General features: G+C 43.6%; 1 protein-coding gene across 1 annotated transcript in view; it reads right to left on the bottom strand.

Moving 5' to 3' along the window:
• asic4a (acid-sensing (proton-gated) ion channel family member 4a) overlaps positions 1-17650 on the bottom strand; it is a gene marked incomplete at its 3' end in the record, with an annotated part of 157878 nt that extends 140228 nt beyond the window's left edge. The window contains exon 1 of the mRNA XM_080412252.1: positions 17057-17650. Within this exon, the coding sequence (XP_080268378.1) occupies positions 17057-17632 (576 nt within the window). The 5' untranslated portion in view covers positions 17633-17650. The remainder of the gene's footprint in view (positions 1-17056) is intronic.
• Positions 17651-17995: the final 345 nt, after the last annotated feature.

Genomic DNA, 17995 nt, shown 5'->3' with positions numbered 1-17995 from the left:
TAATGGCCTACACAGTAGCGTCCCCATTAATTACATTTAGGGCAGACGAGAATTTTTTTTGCCCCCCCTCAAATCGGCGATCGAAAACCGGTGACAGTGGCAGTTTTCAAGATGTTTTGGCCATTATCTCTGCTCAGTTCAAAGCTTGTTGGATGCGTGACTTGGAGGACATTAACCTTTTCGGGTTATTTGGGTTTTCTAGGGGAGGCGAGATCTTAGTTGGGCAGGCGACCGGCCTCTACAGTGGGTACGCCACTGGGCCTACTTCGTCGTACAAGAGTGTAAAGAAAGAAAGAATTTTGTCTGTGGGCTTTATAAATATTTAACCAATGAAAAGTACTAACTAGAGCTTAATAACTTGATTGGATCCATTGGAACACAGGGTATTTATTCTCTGTCGGGTGGAAACCTCATACTGTATGTCCAAAACTGTTACTTTTCAGGATTCAAATTCAAAAGTAGCAAAAGTAGCGGATCTACAAGCTCAAGTTTCGAGCTTGCGGATCTGCTACTTTTGATACTTTTGTGTGATGCGAAAAAAAGATACAATACAGAGATGAGAAGTTTCTGCCCGACAGCAACGATATGCTACAAAAGCAACCGTTTTTTTGGGGACATACAAGGTTTCCAACTTGTGACAGCGGCTGATATCTTGACGCAGGTTTCTCTGGCTCCCTGTTGGCCAGCTCAGTACGTTGTAAAGCATTTCCTTGGATGCCCCCTAACTGAAATGTAGTGCTGGAATGACAAAATGAATGGTGAGCAAATCAAGCGCCGCGTGCTAAATCAGATGACATTTCGCTGCACCTGAAGGTCGAGTTGTTTGTCAACATCACCCCCTCGACAACAGTGTGTCTGTCTGCCTGCCTCTCTGTCTGTCTTTCCATCTGGTCTATGTGTCCCCTGTACGACACACAGGGGGCACTCGGTAGCGTGAAGGCAGTGACACCATGGCTTTGTTCAGACTGGCAAGTAAATCCAATTTGTTTCTCAAATACGTTACAGTATGATCTTTAGCAGTGGTTCTCCAACTTTTTCATGTCAAGGACCCCCAAAATTATATGTATTTGGCTGCGGACCCAGCCATCTCAAAATTATTTTGTGCCAGGGATTTTTCTAAAAAGCTTTCTATGAGCTTGTAGATCTGATATTTTTGAATAGCCAAAGTATAACTATTAGAGATGCGCGGATCGCGGTTTTAGCCGCGGTTGCCGCAGTTAACCGCAGTTTGGGTGGATTCGGGTCAATCAAATATACTTATTAATTAATATCGGATAAACCGCGGGTGAAATATTGCGGTAAATAAATTAATAAGGATAATTCCTTTTAACAGGACGTTCATGAAAGTCCTTGCGGGCTTGTTTCCAATTAGGGCCTGTGAGCAATTAGGGTTTAAGAGTCTTGCTCAGGGACAAATTTCATTTCATTCATCGACACATATGCTGGCGTGGCCTGGAATCGTACCTGGGGCAACCAGGGCCTCTGGCTCCCTAGGCGGGCTCACTAACCACTCAGCTATGGCCGCCCCCATAATGACATCTAATATATCTATCCATAAAATAGCTAAATCTCTGCGTGCTTGTGTCTGTGTGAGTGTGTAGAGCAGCCTCTGTGCAATGCGATCACAAAATGCATTGATTTAGCCTATTGTGCGTCTTTTTTATTTTTTTAAAACCGTGCTGCTCTGCTGCGCTGAACATACAGACTCAGCGCAGCAGAGCAGCACCGATCGCATCGCACAACTAATACTAAAACTAACGGGAATACCAGAAAATAATAATATTTTGACATACAGGAAAAACGGTTGGTGCGGATGCGGATATTTAAATTGGATAATATAATTATTGCGGTTGGATAACGGGCGGATAATTAATTTGTACATGCGGATTCGGGTGACGTGAGAGGCCATCCGCGCATCTCTAATAACTATGGTTAAAGTGGTTAAAATGATTGTGACGCTATATTAACTCCCCCCACCCCCCAAGGGACCCCACTTTGAGAACCGATGATCTTTAGGACTGACTGTCCACACTGGTATTTTATAAGTGATCAGATCTGATTTGTGTATTCAGACATCGTCAACCTACGATTTTACAATTTGTAAATTGTAGGTTGACGATTTACAAATTATAAATTGTAGGTTGGTTGATTTGTGTATTCAGACATCGTCAACCTATATCTGCATCGGTTGCAGTGGTAAGGATGTATTAACATTTAGGCATGAGTAATGCTCAAGTTATATGCGATGCTTTGGGAGCTTGTAGATCGGCCATTTTCGCGAGCAACAACGTCGTACGACAAACAAATGTAAAAATGAGACTGAGACACAGCTTTAGAAACAAGCTTAAGAATGTGCTTCAAATGTGATTCACAAAAAATATGTTTCCATGTGTTTTTGTTGTTCAGACTTCATAAAACAGATCGTGTTCCAATCTGGATGAAAAAAATAGCCCATGTGTAATCACTTTAACATTTAAGCCCTATATACTTAAGTTGACCGGCTCTATATGAGGCCCCCTACTGTTTTTACACTCAGGGATGCAAGGGTTCATGCGGTTAAGAGCAGGGTAATCTGTTGATGCACACATTAACAGGAGTACAGATATCGTTGCTGTCTGGCAGAAACCTCTTTTCTCCATCTTTTAACTTTGTGTTTTTTCGTAAATTAACGCCCTACCTGATCATCTGACAGTCACACAAAAGCATCAAAAGTAGCAGGTCCACAAGCTCGAAATGTGGCGCGAAACGTGGCGCGAAGCGACGCGTTTCGAGCTTGTGGATCTGCTACTTTTGATGCTTTTGAATTTGAATCCTGAAAAGTAAAAGTTTTGGACATACTGTATGAGGTTTCCACCCGACAGAGACGATATACAGGTAGAGCAGCCGTCGGTGTGCATTCTGCTATCCTGCTATACATCTTGTGTTGTCGCCGTTGTCTCCGCGGCAAATGTCACCGAGACGAATCCCTGTACGTTTATTGTCCGCAGCCATTAAAGTGATTGTGATCGATGTCATGCTTTTAGCTGCCACCACCGTGCACTTTTCCCTCCCACGGCAAAAGGTAAAAGGACACGGCACCAAACCTAAAGACAAGAGGTAGGAAGGAAATGTGATTATAGGCTGTTGTACTCTTATTGTTATTATTCCGCTGTTTGTCCCTCTCCACTCTCCACTGTAATAATCTGTTAATACATTAAGACCGGGAACGCATCCGTGTCATTTTAGATTTGAGCTATAACCATTATTTTATACTTTGGCTATTCAAAAATAGCAGATATTTTTGAAAAATCTTGAACATTTGTGCAAATCTTTGAATACTAATTTTTTAAACACAATTTTTAAGTCAAATCTTTGCTTCTGGGGGTCCCTGGAACAAGAAATTTTGATGGGGATCGGCGGTCAAAAACATGGGGGTCCTTGACAAGAAAAAGTTTGAGCACCACTAATATAGCAACAATAGTCTTTCAGAAAACTGTTAGGATTTAGAAGACATTCGTCAAATGTTTGACAATACTGTATATAAATTATATTCAGAGATTTTTACAAACAATTTTTCAAAAATAGCAGATCTACAAGCTCATAGATCTACTATTTTTGAATAGCCAAAGAAATCTTAAAATGACATAGATGCTTTCCCGGTTTGAATGGGTTAAAAGAGCCCGTGGGTGCCTACGCAGCTGCAGCGATGGTGGCGAGCATGGAAGACATCAGCATTAGGAGGGCATTAACTTAAATTATTCAGCATTTGCCAACATAGCATATCATTCTGTAAGCTTCGTGTACATTATTAACTACAAGTAGAATTATGGCAGCGATATTAACTCAACGTGAGTGGGAGAAGAGGCGGGGTGCCTGGTAGTACCTCTGGTACTGTACCTAGCACAATGACCACATACTGTAGTATGCTCCTTGTGAGTTGCGAGAAAACCCGGTTCAAATCCGGCGTGCGCGCTCTCTCTCTCTCTCTCTTGTCCAATCTGCATGGTAGAGAGTATGCTAATACAATATAACTTGTACCATTAGGATGGTTGTATTGGGTCTCCCTGCTCTTCCATTGAGACATTTAGATTGTGTCAAAGGTCATGTCTCACCTAGACACAGGATCTGAGAAAAAAAGTTTGACCTGATCGTCAAGATTTTATCCCCTGTGCAAGCAGGCAGGCTCTATTAGCTCAATGGTAAGACATTCAGCACTACTTGCGCAGGAAACCAGGTTCAAATCCGGGGTAGAAGAGGAAAGTTACATAGTGCAGCTTTAATCGAACTAATCGCGCGCGCGCGTGTGTGTGTGTGTGTGTGTGTGTGTGTGTGTGTGTGTGTGTGTGTGTGTGTGTGTGTGTGTGTGTGTGTGTGTGTGGATAAAATGGAAGCAGAAAAACAAAACTAAAACAAAAAAAAAGCATTGGAAGGGTGCAGATACTGTACATTTGTCGCCGGCTCAACCATAGACACACCACAAAGCAATTTTGACAATTCATAGCAGGCCGCTCCCAAGGCGCGTGTACCAAGTGTGTCAGACATCATCTCACACGGCAAGGATGGTTGAGCTGGTCTTCACCGGTAACCCCCCCACCCCACCCCCCACCCCCCCTGTGCGGCACGGATATGGATTCAGACATAATATCACACCTGTCATAACACCTTAGTGTCGGTGGAGTGTGGGTCAAACCTGGTTTGCATCAATATCGGGAGCAGCCACAACAATCCCATCCATGCAGGAGAGAGACACACAGAGAGAGAGAGAGAGGACACGGTGAACCATTGTTTGCCGACAGCGGTGAACACAAAGCTCACTCAGTATAGAATCAAAAGTATACTGTAGATATTCCTCCTACTACTATGAGTGAAAATTGCTCAGTCATAATTTGTACTTGAGTTAACCATTTAAACACTACAGTAGTACTGTATATGGTTGACCGGAGTCTCTCAGGGCTCTGTACTAGTATCTTTTCTGTTTTCTTTTATTGTGGGGAAAGCTTTCGCTGAAAATAGCCGATCGACAAAGCTTGCGCTGCGACGCGTTGTAAGCTTCTCGATCTGCTATTTTCTGCGAAAGCTTTCCCCACAATACGGATGGATGCTGGGGTTTAAGTGGTTAAAGTACTTGCTTTTAAAAGTATTAAACAGTACAAATTACAAAGTATATTTGCATTGCTGTATCTGCCGGACATTTTCCCCCCCAAAAAAGAAAGATTTTCCAGAAATGTCCCAAAAAAATATCAATAGTGAAAACAGCAGATGGCACACGTCGCAACACGGCACATTTGAGCTTGTAGATCTGCTATATTTGGCAACAAGTACAGTTGCAACTCCGGTCCGTTTTTACTAAGAATAGAGGGTTTAAGTGGTTAAAAAGTGCAATATGGCTAAAAATCTAGTTTATTATTATTATTATATTATTATAAGGTTGGAGGGGGGACATTGGACATAATTCATAATAAGGGCCAAATGTCCAGCCAAGCAGACAGAGAGCCTGGTGCCTGGCTGGTCTGGTGCCTGTATGCCAGGGCTGAATATCCACTCTGACATTTTCTACTCCATGATGTCTCCATTGGCTGAGCGCTGGCCTGCTGACATTTACATCTAAGTCACAATGGCCATGGTTCTTACATACAAAAGACCTATTTGGAATTTAAAAAACCTGCGTGACGTCTTTGGGGAAAAGAGAAAGATAAATAAGACATGCTGATGATGACGGGAAACAGAGAAGCACGAATCCATTAACTGGCCATGGGCTAAAAGCTTGTTTGCGATAAATTTTTCACAAAGTATGTTCCACTAATGTATTCAGGTGTGGGGGAAAGAAATAAACAAACACTGTCATTAGTACCTAAGAAGAAAGCAAAGTGTATCAGGTTGCCGTGACTACAGCTGTTATAATTAGTTTTCTGTTGTGTACAAAATGTGTTGTTGTGGTGTGTGTGTGTGTGTGTGTGTGTGTGTGTGTGTGTGTGTGTGTGTGTGTGTGTGTGTGTGTGTGTGTGTGTGTGTGTGTGTGTACACCATTCATCAACACACTGACTCAGTGTGTTGATGAAGTGACTGTCAGACAGACAGTGACTGACTGTAAAAACCTAATTAGACAAACTGTAGTTAGTCCACTTGGTTCTCAAACTTTTTCGTGCCAAGGACCCCCAATATTAGATGTATTTGGCCGCGGACCCCCCCCCCCCCCCCCCCCCCATCTGAAAATGTTTTGTGCCAGGGGACTCCCAGAAGAGAAGATGTGTGTTTAAAAAGTGACACTGTAAGCTTGCTATTTTTCAATAGCCAACGTATAAATGGATAAAGTGGTTAAAATGTTTGTGATGCATTAACTACTGGAAATGTATATAGGGCTGAAGTGGTTAATGCATGTTTTGTAATAATAATCAAAATCTACAAAGTAACTGAAGTTTTCAAATAATTTAAGTGGAGTTAAAAGTACAACATTTGCCTCTGAGATGCAGTGGAGTAGAAGTCAAAGTACTGAAAACTGGAAATACACCAGCCAAGTAAAAAATACCTCAAAATTGTACTTAAGTACCTGAGTAAATGTACTTTGTTAATTTACACCACTGCTTTGACTCAAGTACTGGGGTTGAGTACTTTGTCCACCAGTGTTTGTGAGTCATCTCACACAGCTGCACATGGATTACCATTGCAGCACCCTTCAGGGAATATGTATTGACTGATGCAGCTGGGATCTACGCTTATATACAGATATCGCATTCTGAAGAGCAAACTCTCGCACTCTTGTACAGATCGGCTATGTCCGTGATTTTTTAAAGCAAATTTCAAACATTTGAACATTTCTCACACCTACGTCTCACCGCCGATCCGACTGCATGCCCATATGGAGTTCTCTGATGTCATCAGTATACTGTATGCCCAGGTATGGCCATGCGTCCTTTTGTGCCCTTACATGGAGCCGACTGATTTGTTTTGTGCCTGATGCCATGACGACACATTCTAGGTTAGGCAACACACTCCATATTTGGACGTAGCTGCGGCTGAGTCGTAGTGACATGAGCGAGTGTTTGCCTATAATGACGCGCAAAACAGGAACGCCAGGTTGGATTTTATGAATACTTTACCAATAAAAAGTATTAACAAGAACTTGTGACTACATAGTAATAACTACATTGGATCAATTGGAACACGGGTTGTTGTTGTTTTCCATTTCCCTGAAAAGTAACAGTTTTGTACACCTGACAGGGAGCAAATGCAACCGAGGCCCAGCCCCAAAACGCAGGGAACAGGATAATTAGTCACACCAGGCCTGGTGTGGGAAGGACAGAGAGAAGGATGTATCGATCCTCTGGTAGGGGGGGGGGGGGGGGCAGAGTCAGGAGTCATGATCAATCTTGTGAACGGAGTCTCTCATTCCGTGATGGAAGCTGCGTGCGTGTCTGCACGCGCACACACACACACAGACGCATCCGTGTTGTCACACAGATGCAAGCCTACACAGGTATAGATAAACAGTAAACACGCACACACACACACACACACGCGCGCGCATACATTTGTATTCGTATATTTGCGAGGACATAAACATTTCAGAACGGTAATTTTATGTATGGAATTTCTGCACGACACCTCAATATAATGGCATACCTACAGTATACAACCCTAGCCAGGAAAAGCGTATTTCTCAAATTCTACTATACTTATGAGGACAAATACAAGCGCACACACACACACACACACACACACCCCCACACCCATTAACAATACTAAGAGCTTGGCATACTACTTGTCAGAAGGAGACAAATGTCCGTGTGAGTAAAAGACTCGCAGAGGTTAGATCGGGGGGTTTAGGGGTGGTGGGGGGATTTAACTTGCACCAGCCTTTATGATTGGGAGTTTAAAAAGCCTTCCGCAAGCAGAAAAACCAAGCGCTCCCAAAACCTTGCATCAGTGAGAAAGACATTTGAATATACTGTATTATCACTGTCACTGTCGGGTGGAAACTTTGTTTGTCCAAAACCTTGTAGTTATTATTTTGTCACACGCTCTTGTTACTTTTCACTGGTTCAATATTTATAAAACCTGCACACCACACTTAACCACTTTCACTTTCAAAGATAAGCAGATCTACTCACAGACTCTAAGCTCACAACGCATTGCGAAATATTGTGAGCTTGTAGATCTGCTATTTTTGCTACTTACTGTATGCATGGCACTGTTGTACAATAAAGGCCATTAACTCATTAAGACCGGGTATGCATCTGTGTCGTTTATAGATGTCTTTGGCTATTCAAAAATAGCAGATATACAAGCTCATAGTGTTATGAGCTTGAAGATCTGCTATTTTTGAAAATCTAGATTTTTTTTGTGCAGATCTTTGAATATATATGTTTAAACATTTGTAACTCAAATATCTATATTCAAACTTAAGATGTGCACAAATGACTGTCTACAAGCTCATAGTGTGGCACTCGGGGCTGCGCTATGAGCTTGTATATCTGCCATTTTTGAATAGCCAAAGAAATCTTAAAATGACAGATGCGTTCCGGTCTTAATGGGTTAATTGAAATACTGAGCTACAGGGTTTTTGCCTGACAGCGACGATATATATATACAGCAAGTATATATAGGTATAAATACACAATATACTGTTTGTATGTGTGTATTATATATACACAGCTGTGGGTTGATAGTGATGGTAAATGCTCTCAGATATAGACTGTTTGCATACGGGGTTATGGTTATCTGGTGGCTGCCTGGCTGGTCACAGGTGGGCTTCATCTGATTAGACGGTGCTGATGCATATCAGGAGGAGCAGCCAAGCAGTGGGACTGTAATTCATCTTCCTGTGATACGCCACAGATACAGAGGAGGAGGACGAGGAGGAAGAGGGGGTGGAGGAGGAGGGGGTGGAGGAGGAGGAGGGGGTGGAGGAGGAGGAGGAGGGTGGGGAGGTGATGGGGTGAGTGGGGTGCAGGTGGGAGCATAACCCAACTCAGTACAAGAGTGTTGGACAAAGTAGGCTATACGCAAAGCCCTCAAGTATACTTGAGTCAAAGTATACTGTAGAGTCAGTGGTTCTCAAACTTTTTCGTGCACCCCTAGCTACTTCTGATGAGCAGGTTGGTGCCTTGTATGGTTTTGCCCCGCTATCGGTGTGTGAATGGGTGAATGTGAAGTACATTGTAAAGCACTTTGACGGGTCGGAAAGACTAGAAAGTATAAATGCTGTCAATTTACCATTTAGTGAAAGTTGCTCAGTCAAATTTACCAAAAATATCCATTGATTATTAATCGATTATTTGATGATCGATTATCGAGCAATTTATCAATAATCAATTAAATTCATTCATTCATTCGATTAACTGTTGCACCACTACCAGCTGGTGTCGCTTTCTTTTCTTCTCAATTTTTTCCACCAAGTAGAGTTTTAGTTTTCATGTAGATCTGTTTTAGAAGATCTACATGCTAGTGCGTGTGCGTGCGTGCGTGCGTGCGTGCGTGCGTGTGTGCGTGCGTGCGTGCGTGCATGCGTGCGTGTGTGCGTGCGTGTCTGTGTGCATGTCAACAATCACATGTGATTAATAGCACACTGACTGTGATGATACTTTGTCATGCTTCATCCCCTGCGATCGGAGCGAACACATGATGAAAAGAGGATGAAATACACGTGAGAGGTCTTGACGCGTGTGTGCGTGCGTGCCTGCGTGCGTGCGTGCGTGCGTGCGTGCGTGTGCGTGCGTGCGTGCGTGTGTGCGTGCGTGCGTGCGTGCGTGCGTGCATACATATATACAGTAGGAGGATCTCAAGACCCTGATGCTAGGTTGGAGGGCAGCGATTCAGGAGTCCTGAGTTGGTGTTGGCTATAGACCGCACTATCGCATCGGTGGTCTCAGCTTGTGTCATATGTAAGAAAGAAAGGGGGGGGGGGCTCCTCCAAGGGGGGGAAAAAAAGGTTGTGAACCCCAGAAGTAGAGTAGAGTAGAGCAGGTAACATGGTGTGGTGTGTTGTCCTAAGGGGGGATCAGATCAGTGACAGCATGCTAAGCTGCAGGGACACCAACAGCACTGGAACCGTAACACAGCTAATTGACAGGCTGGCATCGGAGGAAGCTCCAGTCACTTTCACGCCCCCCCTCTCCCCTCCCCACTTCCCAGCTGCCTCCGCCAGGGGAAGGCGGGTGGTCGAACAACGGTAGAGTAAGAAGTACTCCGATTTTTTTTTACTTAAGTAAAAGTAGCAATATCACAATATTAAAACATTATAATTAGCCTACTATTAGAAATGACTTATACTTAGTAAAAAATACTCCTTGTACAGAATGCCCATTTCAGAATCACACTGTATTTCATGTTACTGGAATCATACTGTATTATCATGTTACTGGACTATCATTATTGATCATTAAGCACTATTGAATACTACAGATATTTGCCAATCTACAAGCATGATTGTGAGCTTGTATATCTGCTATTTTGAAACAATTTAGAAGATGCTTGATTGATAATTTATAGTAAAGTAAAAGTTTAAAAAAAATAAGTACATATCGAAAACTGCAAAGGTAGTAGTAAATAAAGCTTTCAAATAATCGTAGTGAAGTAAAAAAAACTACAATATTTGACTGAGTCATACTGGACTAATAAAAGCATCAAAATGTGGAAATACGTATACCTCAAGAAAGTACCTCAAAATTGCTCTAAAGTATAGTATGTGAGTTAATGTACCGAGTCACTTTCCACCACAGGGAAGGCGGGTGGTCGAAGAAACATGGGTGAAGGGGGGGGGGGGGCAAGGGGGCAGGCAGGCGGTGCTGAGGGACATTTTGGAAAGGGGGTGGGGTGCCAGCAGTGTGTGTGGGTATGTGTGTGAAGTGTGTGTGTGTGTGTGTGTGTGTGTGTGGGGGGGGGGGGGGGTGTTGTACAGACGTGGAACCCACTAGAGAACCAGATGTCACTCTCCCAGCCATCTACTCATGTGTAGCACTCTCCAAGAGAGACATGTCACCCCGAGAGACAGAGTAGGCGCCAGCTGAACAGCACTCCACAACACACACACGCACACACGCACACACACACACACACACACACACACACACACACACACACACACACACACACACACACACACACACACACACACACACACACACACACACACACACACACACACACACACACACACACACACACACACACACACACACACACACACACACACACACACACACACACACGTTTGCATTACTGTACTTGTGAGGACATCAAAGCGTTTTTTTTCCCCATTGTGAGCGTGTAGATTGGCTATTTTCAGTGGTTTACACTGGCGTAAGTATAAATCAGGCATAACGCCAACCCCAACCCATAAACCTAACCTCTATGTCTTATCTTAACCCTAAACCTCAACCTGAATCTTTTCCTCCCCTAATCTTTGTTAGCCATGAAAGAACCATTTATCTTGTGAGGACCAGGGAAAAGTGTCCTCAGTGTCCATTTTCTTAAAGGGCAAGACCATTTTGGTAGAGGTTTGGGTTGTGTAGTAACCTTGCCATGATGTAACTCCAAAGGTGGACAAGAAATCTAAAATAATTGCTCCATTGACTAGAAATTGATCATTCAAAATATCCTCCTCATTGACATACATTGTAAGGTAAACCCACTCGGTTTTGCTGAATGCAAACGAATGCAAACAAAGCGGATTCTGACAGTATAGAACATCACAAAACCCAGTACCGTTTTTTTTATTTTTTTTAACTTCCTGTTGATTTTACTTGATCCGGATCCAGATCCACGGATCCAGTCCGGGTTTTCTTCCTAATAAAAATAGCAAAATCAATAGGAAGTTGACATTACACCCAGTACTATTTGTTTTTTTTTAATACAAATTTTGTATTAAAAAAAACAAATAGAACTGGGTTTGGTGATGTTCTATATTGTCAGAATCAGCTTAGTTTGAGTTTGTTTACAGGCTAAAAGAGCTCCTCCTGAGCCTCTTCACTGTACAATGTAAGTGAATGAGGCATATATTTTGAATTATCAATTTGTAGTCAATGGAGAAATTCATTTAGATTTCTTGCCCACCTTTGGAGTTACATCATGACAAGGTACTGTAACTACACAACCCAAACCTTTACCAAAGTGGTCGTGCCCTTTAACTTCTACTATACTTGTGGGGACATAATGTTCCATACAAGTATAGTCTCACACACACACACACACACACACACACACACACACACACACACACACACACACACACACACACACACACACACACACACACACACACACACACACACACACACACACACACACACACACACACACACACACACACAGAGAGAGAGAGAGAGAGAGGTGTACACAGGGATATGTTTGTTGCAGTCGGACAAGGCAACAGCTGAAATGTGAGAGAGACAGCTCCCCTCGGCTGCTGTTTTATTGCTAAATCAAATTGGACAGTTTTAGTGAGCACACTGTAAAATCCTCAGTGTTAAGTTAACTGAGAGTGTAAAACACGGACCAGAATGGACCCGTGAGAGTTACATTAACATTTCTTTGATTTGATTGTTTATAACGCAGTTCTCAACCACATGGTTCTCAACCATCTTATTGTATGGGGGAAATTTGCATACTGGATGGTTGGCCAGGTATAGCTTGTGAGGCACGCTTTTAAAATCCAGGCTTAATAGTTTGGCACTGGAGTTGGGAGCAGACTAAGTACATCTGCTATTTTTGCAATAGCAGATCTAAAAGCTCACAATATGTCGCACAATAGCAGATCTACAAGCTCACAACGTGTTGCATAATAGCAGATCTACAAGCTCACAACATGTCTCATTGCGACACTTTAGATAGCTTGGCTTCACAGTTTGGTCCAGGAGTTGTACTTGGTCTGCTCCTTTTTTTTCCATTTACACCAAATCTCACAGTGTAAAAAAATAGCAGATCTGCTCTTTTTGGCAAATGCTGGCCCCAGAATTGGGATACTAGGGTTCAAGTGGTTAACAGATTTTCCTCATATTATATTTCTGATGCAAGCGTTGCTTACGGGTGAGGTAGACACATGTTCGTCCGTTCATCAATCATGGGAACCAGGCGGTACTGCCTCGCACCGCCTGGTCTTGCCGCGGCTCGCTCCCCCTATGTGTATAGAAAACCAGCGCCTGGCCGACCCGCCGACTTGACAATCCGTCACCATATTGATTTGCATTCACGTGTTTGGTGAGATTTCGCCGCCATATGATAGATGACGGGCAGACGAGGGAATCCGGATCATCTGGGGGCTCATGTCATAAAACATTCAATCACCTATAAAAACACTGCCTCTCCTCCTCCCACAAAAGCCAGCTGGATGCAGATTAATGACAGATTATGCAGAGGGGCCCTTTAAATGTTGTCCCTGTTAACCTCGGTTTTATAGATCACCTCGGAGGCCACGCCACGGCCGTTTAGTTAACTCCATGAATATATGTAGAAGGGATCTGTCCTTGCTGAGAGCACAATGTGGTAATGCAGCAGCAAACACAGCTGAGAGTCAAGAGCAAACCAACCCGTTGCGTCTGCTTATAAAAAAAACAACAACCAAAGAGCCAAAGGGGCCATCTCAGCGGCAGCCCCACAGCACAGTAGATGAACAATTACTCAGAAAGAAGAAAAAATAAAAAAAAACACTAATCTATTTATTCATGCCTTGTTGAGTCAGCTTTATCGGCCGCGATTAATCTGAGTCAATAATGTAATCTTTAATTATAAAGCATGGTGTTAATACCTACATCAAATAATCATGGTGGTGGACCACAGCATTGAATGGAAAACAACTCTCTCTCCACACCAGCTCATTATATGTATGATCATGCACCAAATTAGATCAGCCGGCTCATTTTCTCCCCGACTGTCTTTCTTATTTTCATTCAACTCCTCACAATAGGTATTGTGAGTAGCGAAATCATTAATTCCCTTATTGTACCAACTCACCATGGTCTGATGACATTTTCACTAAATACATGGTTTTGGATTATTATTATTATTTCTTTTTTATATGTATACAGGTATATATATATATTTGTTTTATCTTTTACAAAAACGTGTAACTACAGTACAAAAAGAACAAAAGAAAGACAATCCTTTTTTTTTTTTTTTTTAAGATATCCCCTAAAAGAATATCTGATTACAAAGATATTAGAATAACGGCAGAGATGCTACAGTACGATACTGCTGCTTGTGCTGTACCGTATACATGTATATATCGTTGCTGTCGGGAAGAAACCTCTTATCTCCATATTCTAACTTTTTGTGTTTTTTTCGTAAATTAACGCCCTACTTGATCATACTACAGTGTCAAAGTAAAATATCAAAAGTATCAGATCTACGAGCTCGAACGTTTTGAGCTTGTAGATCTGCTGCTTTTGCTATTTTAGAATTTGAATCCTGAAAAGTAACTGTTGGACATATGAGGTTTCCCCCCGACAGAGACGATACACTGTGTGTGTGTGTGTGTGTGTGTGTGTGTGTGTGTGTGTGTGTGTGTGTGTGTGTGTGTGTGTGTGTGTGTGTGTGTGCTCGCGTGTGAGTGTGCGCGTGTGTGCGTGCACGTGAACAATCACATGTGATTAATAGCACACTGACTGAGATGATACTTTGTCATGCTTCATCCCCTGCGATCGGAGCGAACACATGATGAAAAGAGGATGAAATACACGTGAGAGGTCTTGACGTGTATACATACATACTCTTTGCCGGGGATCTAACATCTGCCAGTTGGACTGCTGTCCCTTCCCTTCCCTGTCCCGGTGCTCCCAGTGGTCCCGGTAACAACCCCAACCCCCCTACCGCAAGCTCTCAGTTGTACCGTCCTTGGAGAGGAGGGGGCTGAGTGACCTGTCAAGCGAGGAGGCATCAAGTAGCCAGTGACAAATGTAACTGACAACCACCCCCTCCTCAAAATAAAAGAAATGCAGTTTACATACATAGCCGATAGGGAAGGAAGGAACTATTTTGGGGGAAAATTTATTAAATGAAAATGTCAAACATTGAAAAAAGCCAAAATGGCCACTGTGCTTGCCGATGTGCTTGCCGATCGCCTATTTACGCTATTTGACATACGATGAAGTATATGGAGGGCTCAACTTATTTAACGTCAAGGGTGGATCTTGCGACCAAGTCCCCCCGGTGTGGTGTCACAAGGGGGGCTTCATGGATTCTATGACTGGCCGGGGAGAACACCCTGTTTCATGGCCGTCTGCTAAATAATGCACAGTACTTACTGTATAGAGGGTACACTTCATACTGATTTTCAAGAAAGTACAGGCATCCTTATGTTTCTAGCATATTACCGTAGTAATTTTTTTTGTCTAAAAATACATATTATACTTGTCAAGCATGTTTCACACTATAATTGTTTTCTCATTTGAAGAAAATATAACTATTATTTTCTTAATGAGACATTTCATATAATATTGAGCAATATTTAACCAGTAACAAGCTACAACAGTGGTTTGATCATATCCCAGCAGAAGCACAAGCTTATTACCTTATCTAAAGAGTAAGACCACTTGGCACAACTTCTCAATTTAAGAATCTTAAGAAATGATGAAATGACACCAAGTTTCACCCAAAACATTTTTGTTTTGTTTTGTTCCTCAATACTAAATAAAACAGACGGATAATGCAATGCTCTCTGGTGTCACAGGTATACTGTAATTGACACATGGGAAGACACTACAAAGACAAAGAAATGGTGTCAATACAACATTGTGGAGAAAGGTTGTGTGTGGGTCGCCGTTATGTCTCTGCACTGTGTAACGTTGTCCCATCAAAGGTAATGCAGGGCCATCGCCGTGATAAGCCACAATGCTTAGGTCTCAGGGAAGGTGAGCATATCAATGTTCAACATACCCTATTAAGACCTGACACCCATGCTTTATCATCACTAAAGCAATTGCATATTCCTATTCCTGCTGGAGAGATGGGGGAAATCCATCTCTTGCAAGGACAGAGCCTTTAATAAATAGTGCACACAACGCAGGCATAAACTCACTCACTAGCCTCTCTCTCTCTCTCCCTCTCTTGCTCTGTGTGCGTCTTGCATACACACATAAACACACAGTCTCCCTCTCTCTCTCACCCCCACACACACACACACACACACACACACACACACACACACACACACACACACACACTTTCCATCTCTCTCTCTTATGAAAATTGTTTCATTCCTTTTAGTCAATCTGGCTAATGCAAAAATCATGTATGTCTGTCTCTAAATATTTAATCGCAACAGCAGCAAGATTGAAATACAACGTTGGTCGGAACTCCTCCTTCTCCAAGCCCCCCCCATCCCCCCCCCCCCCCCCACCCTGAAAGGTACACAAGCTCGGAGAGAGGCAGTCGCTCTGCAATGTCAGAGAGAGAGGGAGAGATGGAGAGAGAGAGAGAGAGAGAGAGAGAGAGAGAGAGAGAGAGAGAGATGGAGACTAGAGGGCTGAGGTAGAGAGAGAGAGAGAGAGCCGGCTATTTCGGAGCGTGATTATTTTGTTGCCGTGCTCTCTTGTCGGAGGCAGCATTAAAACCACAGTTTGTCTTGGAAAAGTATACGACCGCACACACAGCCACATTCTATTTCCCTTCCCTTGGAAGCTGGCCCTTGTTCCGTGACATATTAGATTCTGGTGCGCACTGAAATACAAGGCTGGGGGGAAAAAGCACTGTTGCTGATGCTTTAGAACTTGATAAAAGACACGTAACGGCACAGAGACCAAAGCCCATCCAGAGCCCTGAATCCTGCACACACACAAATGTCTCCTAGGAGCCACATGGCAACCTTAGAGATGCCTATCACAAAAGTGAATTTCAAGCTCGACTTTCCCAGAGATACTTTTTACAGGAACAAGAAGTGTCCTACATATCATTCCTCAGATTGTTCAAAAAGATCGTATTCAAACAAAATGTATGTTAGACAAAAACTAATTGGATATGCCTCGTTAAGAGGATTCAACGTGGGAAAGTTTCGATGAAGTTGATGAGTAACGGCTATGTGACGTCTATGATAAGAAATCTGCATTGCAAGAAGTTTGAGAAAACTTTCCCCCCCTCGCTGACTCACCACAGAGAAGTCCTCCACGGAGCAGTTCTGCCCGCTGAAGTTGCAGCTCATGAGCATCTCCTCCAGCTGGTGGCCCGTCCTGTTGAAGATATCCTGCATGTCGGGGGCGGGATACTCCAAATCGGTGGGCTTGTGCCCGTCCTTGTTCTTGGGCGGCAGACCCGTCAGGTTGGCCAGGTGGTAGATGTCGGCGTCGGTGAGGGCGGAGAAGCGGAAGCGGTTGATGTTGCAGATGGTCACGGCGGGGAAGACCATCTCGGGGCTGGCTTCCTCGTTCAGTGCCGTGACATGCGGGTGCTCCAGGTACGAGATGGCACACTTGGCCGCCTGGTAGAGGAAGAGCGCCAGGGACACCACGAAGGCGATAGCCCAAAGGGTCTGCCGGATGCCCAGGCGGCCGGAGACAAAGATGTGGTTAATCCCGTGCAGGGAGCAGGAGTTGGCGAATCCGGCCAAGTCCTTGGCCGGAGGCGCGCAGCTCTCCTCGATCAGACTCTCCCTGTCCCCATCCTGCTTGGCTTTCTGCTTCTCATCCTCTTCTGCAAATTTGATTTTGCAAACAAATTCGATAGGCATGGGGGCAGCCAGGTCTGCGTTTGGGGGGTGTTGTTTTTTTCTTTTTTTTGGTGTGGCAGCTGTCAGCCCTGTTTCACACTCCTCTTCTTCTTCCTCCTGTTTGGCGTTTGTCCTCCTCAGAACGGGATACAACACAACTCCTAGAAAGAAGTAGAAGGGGGGAAAAAAGAGTGAGGAGAGAGAGGAGAGTTTGCTGTTGCTGCTGCTGCCTGTACTGTGATGACTGATCCTCACGCTACTGCTGCCTCTCCGCCTGCACGGCTAGTAGTGACTACAGCGCTGCTGCTGCTGCTGTGGCTTACTGTGGTGTGTGTGTGTGTGTGTGGTGCTGCTGCCTCTGTGCTGTGGATGCTTGTCTCACTA

Source organism: Gymnoscopelus braueri, assembly GCF_963280865.1.
Source record: "Gymnoscopelus braueri genome assembly, chromosome: 18".
Classification (NCBI taxonomy): domain Eukaryota; kingdom Metazoa; phylum Chordata; class Actinopteri; order Myctophiformes; family Myctophidae; genus Gymnoscopelus; species Gymnoscopelus braueri.
The sequence above is the reverse complement of the archived record's forward strand: the minus strand, read 5'-3'. Positions and strand labels throughout refer to the sequence as shown.